This window comes from Physeter macrocephalus, chromosome 10, assembly GCF_002837175.3.
Source record: "Physeter macrocephalus isolate SW-GA chromosome 10, ASM283717v5, whole genome shotgun sequence".
Lineage (NCBI taxonomy): Eukaryota > Metazoa > Chordata > Mammalia > Artiodactyla > Physeteridae > Physeter > Physeter macrocephalus.
The window spans coordinates 27,671,873-27,681,302 of record NC_041223.1 but is presented as its reverse complement, the minus strand read 5'-3'; the positions used below and the strand labels follow the sequence as shown (position 1 = coordinate 27,681,302).

At 42.8% G+C, this 9,430-nt stretch overlaps 1 protein-coding gene across 4 annotated transcripts in view; it reads right to left on the bottom strand.

The window, feature by feature from the left end:
• The window catches only part of MAP7 (microtubule associated protein 7), a 178,393-nt gene that overhangs the window by 5,712 nt on the left and 163,251 nt on the right, over nt 1-9,430 (bottom strand). For all 4 annotated transcript variants that reach the window (XM_028494406.2, XM_028494407.2, XM_028494408.2 and 1 more), the window contains 6 exons: nt 6,760-6,970; nt 5,465-5,636; nt 5,125-5,226; nt 4,681-4,731; nt 4,529-4,586; nt 1,962-2,064 (listed from right to left, as the gene is read on the bottom strand). In XM_028494406.2, the coding sequence (XP_028350207.1) occupies nt 1,962-2,064; nt 4,529-4,586; nt 4,681-4,731; nt 5,125-5,226; nt 5,465-5,636; nt 6,760-6,970 (697 nt within the window). The remainder of the gene's footprint in view (nt 1-1,961; nt 2,065-4,528; nt 4,587-4,680; nt 4,732-5,124; nt 5,227-5,464; nt 5,637-6,759; nt 6,971-9,430) is intronic.

Genomic DNA, 9,430 nt, shown 5'->3' with positions numbered 1-9,430 from the left:
TTTGCTCTGAACGCGCAGGCTCAGCGGCCACGGCTCACGGGCCCAGCCGCTCCGCGGCATGTGGGATCTTCCTGGACCGGGGCACGAACCCGCGTCCCCTGCATCGGCAGGCGGACTCTCAACCACTGTGCCACCAGGGAAGCCCCCAGAGAGATTTTTAGGTAGAAGTTTTGGCAAAAGAAATGCATCTTCGAAGCCCTTGTTCCTTGACCACGTCAGCTCCCGTCACCTTCCAGGCCTGCGTGTGCTGACAAGCTGTAATGGCAACGCCAACCCCAGGCTTGAATCAACAGCTGACCTCGTTTCCCCTCCCACTCTTACCCAACCACCCCACCCATTCTTACTTGTTAGCAATTAGAGGAATAATCATGCCCTATGCTCTGGATGACCAGAGGACATGTTCAGAGGACACCGTGACCAGCAGAAACTATAAAACTGAAGCTGAAGTTGTTGGGGTTACGGTTTATGGATCTGTGTGTCCTCTTAAGATACAAGTACCGGCTTTTAAATTCCCCTTCTTTGGCTACTCTCTGGAGGTTGAAGTTGGATGCAAGACTCTTGAAGATACGTTTCAGGTTCTTATACATGATTAATCACTTGATTTTACCACTGAAGAGAGTCAGCTAAAGGATAAGCTAATTTTATTCCTCAGAGAGAATTATCAGTGGCTTAAAAAAACCTATCCCTCGTTATAATAGTGGGGTTCTCTGTGGTACTTTTTATCCTTTTCTAAAAATCTCTGACATCAATGAATTACATGCCATAAATTATAGTAGTTGGAAATGAGGATTTTATTTGAAAATCAAACTCTAACTAAAAAAATGAAATATCACTTAATATATCTCAGGTAATTATGACAATAAATTTATTAAACATAATCAAATGCTTATTAAAACCTCTCTTAGGAAAATTGTTTTCTTTGGTATTATAGTGGGCAAAATAAAAAAATTTTTACTGTCCCAGAAAGATATACATAGATACCTTATGACTTATAGACATCTTAGGATGTCCATCTTAGGACAACTTGTCTTTTCATGGCTTCCAACAATATAAAATGTTGTATAGTATGTGTTTTTAGATTAAGAAAAAAATTTATGTATATCAAATCATTATGCCATATACCTTAAACTCATACAGTGCTGTATGTCAATTATATCTCAGTAAAACTGGAAGAAAAAAAGATCTTAGATCTTAAAAGACATTTTTCTATCTATTAAAAAAGTTAATTTGAGGAGCTTCAATTCTCTTATGGTAGCAAAGACTCTGGCATTAGACACAGAACTCATAATTCAGTAAATTCGGATAATTAAAAAGTTGCAGCTGAAAAATTTGAACATTATTATAAATATTTCTACAAGTTCTCTATGACTGGATTTTTAGGCACAGGCTATGATTACCCTTAATTTTCATTTTTGAGAGCACTCTTACAATGCTGTCAGTATAAATGCAAGGGAACAGAAAGGCAATCTTTCTTTAACCCACACTTCTTAATTCTTAACTATTGTTAGCAACCATTTGTTTCCTCAATAAGAAGCTCTACTACTAGTAAAAGAAATATTGGCATCTAAATTACTTTTACTAAGGAACAAACCTGTGACTCACTATAATATTATATACAGTGAAAATACAGCTGCTGTATATCATCAAAGGGTGTGAAGATGGTCCAGGATCATGCCAAATACATACAAAGGAAAGTAACAAATTATTCCCTGTAATTTTTGTTAATAGCCACACAAAAACCTCACCATCATGTTTAGAGATTCAAGAAAAAAAGACATTTTCCTTTTCTCAGATTACAGAATGACTAGCTCTACCAAACATTAATGAACCTAAATAAATCTTCATGTTAAAACTCAAATTCTGTCTGGCCCCAGAAAATTCTGGTGGGATTGGTGGGGCAAAAACAGTCGTGCTTTGCTCCAATGTGCGTCAGTAAGAAAGGCCGCTGTTGTCTAACTCACCTCTCCACAGTCACTTCTGATTGGTGTGAGGTAACCACATGGGGGCTGGCTGCTGGTTCTCCTTGTCCTGGAGAGTTTGTCATATTTGGAAGTGCAGATACCGCTGGTCATGGCAAAGAAGATGGAACAAAGGGTTACTACTACTCTACTATCAAACCCAAACCCCAGGAGCCAGAATGCCTGGATTTATGTCCTGGCTCTGCTACTTACCAGCTGTGTGACCCTGGGCAAGCCACAAACGCTCTGTGCCTCAGTTTCCTCATGGATAGTAATAGTACCTAACTCATAGGCTACTGTGAGAATTAAATGTGTTAACACATGCAAAGTACTTAGAACACTGCCCAGCACATTGTAAGGGTGGAAATCAGTGCTGTGATTATTTTTGCTTGCACCAAATTGACAAAAAAGTATGTTAATACTGAAACCAAAGCAATTGATGAAGATGACAGTAAGTTGATTTGGTCAGGCCGATGCTGAACAAATTATTACTGAAGGATTTGGAGCAAATCACCATGAAATACCCTAAGTGATGAAAAATATTTTGGAAAACTCAGTTTTAGTCCCACTTAAGAATGGTAGGGATTTTATGCATGGAAGGCCAGTGAATAGTACCTAACTGTGCTACCTAGTCATTCAATATTCCCCACTGGAGTCTAGCGTGAGCAAACAATATTGATGACTGACTTTAAAATCTGGGCCAGGTTTACGTAAAGTCTTAAGAAGAGACTAATAACTTAAAAGCTGCCAAAATTTGCAAAGCTGGTAATAGGAATCTGCTGAGAAGACTTCTGATCGGTCTGCAAACTCACCTGCCTGCCCAGCCTAGAATTCTCTTTGGAGCACTGGTGATACCATTCAGTCCTCAACCAAATGTGGGACCAGGAGAAGAGGAACATGTGTTAGATAATCCTCAGGCCTCGTTTTAGCACTATTAACTCAAACCAAATTTATTATGAGAGTTGATAAACACAGGTGTGATGACTGACAAGTTTCACCTTCCTTCTGGCCATTGTTCATTCTCGGATTGAGGTACAAAGAATAATCGAAAGAATTGATAGGGGAATAGCAGGAAGAAGACAGATGGAAAAACAAAAAACCAACAAGGAGGCCGGCCATGTACAAACTACAGCATCAGCTCCTCAAATAATCCTGGGTTGGTGCAATTTACATTCTAAAATGCTCATTCTGATGACTTACTGGGTGCCATGCCTGCTTTAAGCCTACATGTATTACAACATTCTTGGAGGCAACCTGTTAAAAATGCAGTGGGGTTCATATGCAACCATTAGGCTATTCTCCAAACAAATATAATTAGGGCATCTTTAAAAGAGAATGAAAAGCCCCACACTGAGGGATTATGACATAGAGGAACTCGGATAGCCTCTACTGAAGTAAGACCAAATCCCCAAATACCAATATTTTACATTTGAAAACCCCAGAACAGAGAATGTTCTTTCACATAAATCATTTCATTTGATCTTTACTCCAGTCTATAATAAACAGTAACAGAAACTGAGGTATCTCTCTGGTCCTTTCTTTTCATATTGATACTGCAGATGAGGAAAGAGGAAGACTGAATAATGAATTATCGACCAACCACCTGTATGTACAATCATGAAGACCACGTGGAATCATGGAAGGAGCCAAATTACAAGCTGGTGACTTGGACTCCAGCTGTGCGAGCTGGGCCGGTCACTCAGTCTGAGTCCTCCTCGAGGGTAGGGACCTCGGCTGACCTGTTCACACTGAATCCTAGCACCTACAAAAGGGCCTGGCACACAAAAGTTTTCTGAAAATGCCTGCTGACTCCAGGATAAAGCATCTCCTATCTCACAGGCCTGCAATGGAAATTAAACAAGAAAATGGATGCAGATGTATCTGACACAAAGAAGGCATTTAATAAATATTAGTTGAGTGTGAGTACTAAAACACTAAGATAAATTTTACTTTTATATACACCGAATTTGGTTTAAAATCACCAAGAAATTAATCATCTTTGTCCAAAGCCTATGGCATATGAACAACTTTCTAATGAAATTTCAACAAATTTCAAATTTTAACTCTATTCTGAAGTCAGAACTAAAAGAAATAACATTTAAGTCCTTTTCTGAGACATGCCGTAAGTACAAGTTGTCAAAAATGTTTAAATTTAACGTCCTTAATAGCAAATATAAACACACATTCCTTTAGCAGATAGTAAATGACAAATGAAATTTAATTTTATAAACTCAAAGAAAATTCTTCTAATCGTGTGTGTATATACACAAATACGTGTGTATACATATCTATAAAGGCATACATACACATAGATATAGAGACATATATATGATATAAAATGACTTAAGATATTAAATACTCCATTAGAGTATAAACAAATGTGAAAAAAATCTGCTAGAAATACTAGAGGTTTTTAGATAAAGGGGATTATTTGTGGACTAGGTGAGAAACACCTAAGCTTCTGTGACTCAATGAGTATTTTTATTTTAAATCAATGTTTATCTTGACCTCCAAAGAATAAATTAAAAAATTCTATATTTGAATTGATTTGAGTTCACTGAAATAAATACCTGTTCCTCTAATGAGCGCTCCCTTGGTTATATCGCCATTTCTCTGATCAACAGTTTTCTAACAAAGAAAAAAACTTTTTAATGTTAAAATTACAAATGAAAGTATAAAAAAATCCATTAAGAATAGTTTAAAAAAAAGGCGATCTCAATACCTTATCTGAAGCTTCTGTTCTTCTGGTTCTTTTCATTATCTCCTCAAGTCGCTACAAAAAAGGCAGAATTAAGCAAACAGATCAGATATGGAAAGAAAGCTAGCCTGGCGCATTTCACTCACTAAGCAAATAGCAGGGCGTTGAAACATGTCTATTATTTGGGGAAAATACAATTGTCTTTGTCTTAACTGGAGTTACTCAAAGAAGTGGAAATTGGCGTAAGCCGCATGAATTGGAAGCAACTGTTTTTGGTGAAGCCTGAAACACCAAGAGCGATTTCTTTGGAGGAGAACATTAATACCGAGAGCTACTTTAGTTAACCTGGAATGGCAGGACACTTGTTTTCTGATGGCAGTGAGCTAGTCTCTTGGTCTTTAGCCGGCTTCAATCTAGGCAGAATTAAGAGCAGCGAGGGCGCCAGGCTGCGGGGGCAGATGCAACTACCTTCTTCCTCTCCAGGCGCTCCTGCTCTTCTCTCTGGAAATGCTTCTCTCGTTCCTGCCGGACCCTCTCTGCTTCTTCCCGAACACGAGCTTCTTCTTCTTTCTGAAAACGGGAAGTCGCCGTCTGCTTCTTACAAACAGGCTGGCTTTGCCCCGCTGCCCCAAAGTCCCGGGGAGCCCGAGGGCGGAGAACGCGAGGACCACGAGCGCGCAGAGGGGAGACGAGCACTCCTAAGCACACGCTCAACAGCTTCCTCGTCTCATCTGGGCTGCCCCTTGCACCATCTTGAGCCAGGGCTGCACCGACCTGCTTCCCCGGGCGGGACCCGGACGCCCCCTACCTGTTTCTGGATGCGCTCCATCTCCTCCCGCTCGCGCCGGACCCGCTCCTCCTCCTGCCGCCGCAGCTGCTCTTCCCTCTCCCTGGCTTGCTGAGCCTCCAGCTGGCGGGCCTCCTCCTCGCGGCGGGTTCTCTCTTCAGCCACCCTTTGGGCCAATTCTTCTCGCTTTTGTCTGGAAAAAGACAAAACAAGACAAAGATACGTGAGGGGACTTCCTTGGCAAGGCGCGATCGAGTCTGTAGTTACCGCGAGAACAGTTTGCTGGGAGGTCTGGCCAACGGCATCCACTGATGCCGGTGAAGCCACCCTCTCTCCTTCCTCCTCCCCTTCCCAGCCTCCCGCTGCCTCGTGGGAAACAGAAGCAGAATGTATCCGCTCATATTCTGAGGAGAGCTTGTTGTTTTTCTCTTAAGGATCTGCAATATAACTATCTTTAAAGGCTGAGATTTGTTTAATCCAATATAATGTGACTTTTTAGTAACGAATTTAACACTCCCCTCCAAATCTCTGTAAGTAAATAAAGGTTATAATGTTCTGTTTCAGTACAGGGACAAGATGGACCATGTAAGCTCCCTGCTGGGACCGAGGGTAGGGCATGTCCAAGATGGCGGCCCAGCACTGGGGCTGCCGTCCTTTCCCGAGAGGCAGCTCTGCTTATTTGAAGAACAATTACATTGACATTAGCCTTACTAGCTCCAGAAGGGGGCCAACTAAGCAAACTGCCCCTGGCATACTGTGTGGCAGGCAGTCATGGGGCACTTAACTGTCTCACGCAGCTACCCTCTGAGAGGAATACTATCTGGAAGGAAGAAAACATGGGCTGTTATTATGCAGCTTTAAGATAATTAGAAAGATAATGAGGAAACATGGAGATGAGAGATATGTTAAATAAAAAATTAAGACTGCACAACTGTACCTCTGCTGTGGTTACAATTATGCAAATCTATGTGTGTATGTATATATTTATGCATGTATATACACCCACACACTGTTCAGAGACTGGAAAGGGTGACCCAAAATGTACACAATTATTGAAATCTGGTAAGAATATGGATGATTTTTTTTCCTTTAAAACTTTAAAACTTTCTCCTTCTCCATCAATTTTGTTGCACTGTCATTATAATAAGAAAACGTGGCCTAAAAAAGTCGCTTAGTGCTCCGGGGAACACCAGGGGAGACTAATTCTGAAGCAGCTAAATAGATTCACCTTCAACACTACTATTACCTCTTCTCTCTGACTAAAGACTTAATCCGAGGTGTCACTAGGGTGTCACTGAGCAGTGTCACTCCTTTACCTTTCGAGCTCTTCCGTCTCCCTCTTCTCCCTTTCCTCCTTCTCTCTCTGCTCTCGGGCCAGCCGCCTCTTCTCAGCTAGCAGCCTCGTGGCCTCTTCCGGGTCAGTGGTGCCCGCAGAGGTCTTCAGAGAAGCACTGGCAGTCACAGTGGATGACGGGGCCGGGGTGGAGGCTGGAGCGGAGGCTGGTGCTGAGGCTGCCTCCGGAGCAGCTGTACCAACAAGTACAAGGAGAAGACCAATTGGAAACAAAAGCCAAAGAACAACACAGAAACTAGCATCCCCCGCACCCCAGGCCTCGAATTCATCGCTATAAAAGAAAAGGGAATGTTTATTACTGCGCGTTCTCACGGTTTCACTGTATTCTATCTGTAACCGGGCAACAGATAACAAAAAGCCGCGTGTGTTAAGTGAGACATCCGAAGCTGACACTCTGTCACCAAGCCTTATTTTTTATACAAGTTAAATCAGTTAACAACATATATCGAATGTGTACTAAGTATAGAGCCTCACGTTAGGTTCTGTGGGAAGTTATACCCCAGGAAAAAAGAAGATGAGATCTTCCATTTGCCTTTCACTACGTTAAAAAAAAAATTCCTTCTCTTTAGTGACCATTCATCACTAGAGGACTCAACCCTTTCTGTGACCATGCCCAGTGTCCATACCACAAGCCCGGACTCAGGCTGGCAGAGACCAAGGAAGAGATCTCTTATGTCTACCCAGAGCTGTCTCCAGGTCTGAGGAGGGAGGAACCAACAGCCTCTTTGGGAGACGGCACCTGTGCTCCTTAGACATTGCAGGTCTCCACTGCCAGTTCTGATGCCAACGTACAAGATGAGAGTAGTTCTCTGACCTTACCTGGATTCAGGAAAAGGACCTAGGGGGCTGGTGCCCCCCCGCCGTAGGCACCATGGTGAGGTGTGATCCCTGGCACCTGACCACTCCAGACCCTCCTTTCAAGATCTACATTTCTCCTGCTGCTCCCGCAGATTTTTCTTTGCCCTCAGGACACTTTTTGGCCTTTCTCTTCTCCCTCTTTCCATGCAAACAAGTATTGGACTCTTCCATTCCCTTACTATACTATCATTTGTCTTGAGTCACTATTCTTTCTTTGCCCCCAACCCTCTATATTCAGATTAAGTCTTAAAGAGAAAACTCTTGAATGAAGACAATTTTCAACAAGATAACATTGAATTTCTAGTTCCAGGTGATTTTAAACTTCTAAACAGCATCTGGTTAACCTGGTAGAGATGAGATCCACTGGGTCTTCTGGAAAAAATTCTGACCTCTGTCAATCACATACGCTAAGCCAGTGGTCCCCAAACTCCAGTACACACAGGATAACTGCCACTCTATTTTATCTGGCAATCCTGCACAAGAGTCAACAGGTGAGCTTAGTATCCTTCAGAGTCCTTGGATCCACCATGTATTCTGATTCAATAGGTCTGAGGTAGGGGCAGGGCTCTACAGTTTGAAACATTATAGATGTGGTTTAAAAATATTTCCCTAAATTCTTCGAAAATCCTCCCTTTAAAAGATGCAGGCTAATCCCCCCAACTTGAGTGTGAGCTGAAGCTAGTGACTTGCTTCTAACGAATAGTATGACAGAAATCGTGACTTCTGGGACTTCCCTGGTGGCACAGCGGTTGGGAATCTGCCTGCCAGTGCAGGGGACATGGGTGCAGTCCCTGGTCCGGGAGGATCCCACTTGCCGCGGAGCAACTAAGCCCCTGTGCCACAACTACTGAGTCTGAGCTCTAGAGCCTGTGAGCCACAACTACTGAGCCCGCGTGCCACAACTACTGAAGCCCAGCCTCTGCTGAACCTGCGCTCTAGAGCCTGCGAGCCACAACTACTGAGCCCGTGTGCCACAACTACTGAAGCCCGCGCGCCTAGAGCCCGAGCTCCGCAACAAGAGAAGCCACTGCAATGAGAAGTCCGCGTGCTGCAATGAAGAGTAGCCCCCGCTCACCTCAACTAGAGGAAGCCCGCGGGTAGCAACGAAGACCCAAAGCAGCCAAAAATAAATGAATAAATAAAAGAAAAGAAAAGAAATCGTGATTTCTGCGTGTGTGACTTCTGAGACTGGGCATAAAAGATACTGTGGGCTCCTCGTGATTCTCTCCCCCAGCTCACTCACTCTGCAGGAAGCCAGCAGAGTGGACAGACTGTGAGGACATCCAACAGCCCTATGGAGAGGTTCACGTGTCATGAAACGAAGGCCACCCGCCGACAGCCCTGTGCGTGAGCCATCCTCTAGCAACCCAGCTAAGCTGCTCCCAAATTCCTGACCCAAGACTCTGTGTGATATAATAACTGTTTGTTGTTGTTATTAAGCTGCCAAGTTTTGGAATAATTTGTTACACAGCAATAGGATAAATAATAAAATGATTCAGATGCAGGTGCTCTGAATACCACATTTTGTCAAATTATTGGACTCGGTCAGTGAAAGGACTCATAAACCACGCCTGAATTAATACACTGTGGCTCTGACAATAGGCTGTAGGATGGATGATTCTTTCTTTATATGTAGGAAAATTATATGCAAGCAAAGTTCCCCAGATTAGCCTTAGAGTAAAATTTCCAAGTGCCCAATAAGGGGAAAAAAAAAAGAAAGAAAGAAAAAGCTAAGTCAAAGCAGTGCAGGAGAAAAAGGAAGAGTGAATAAAGAG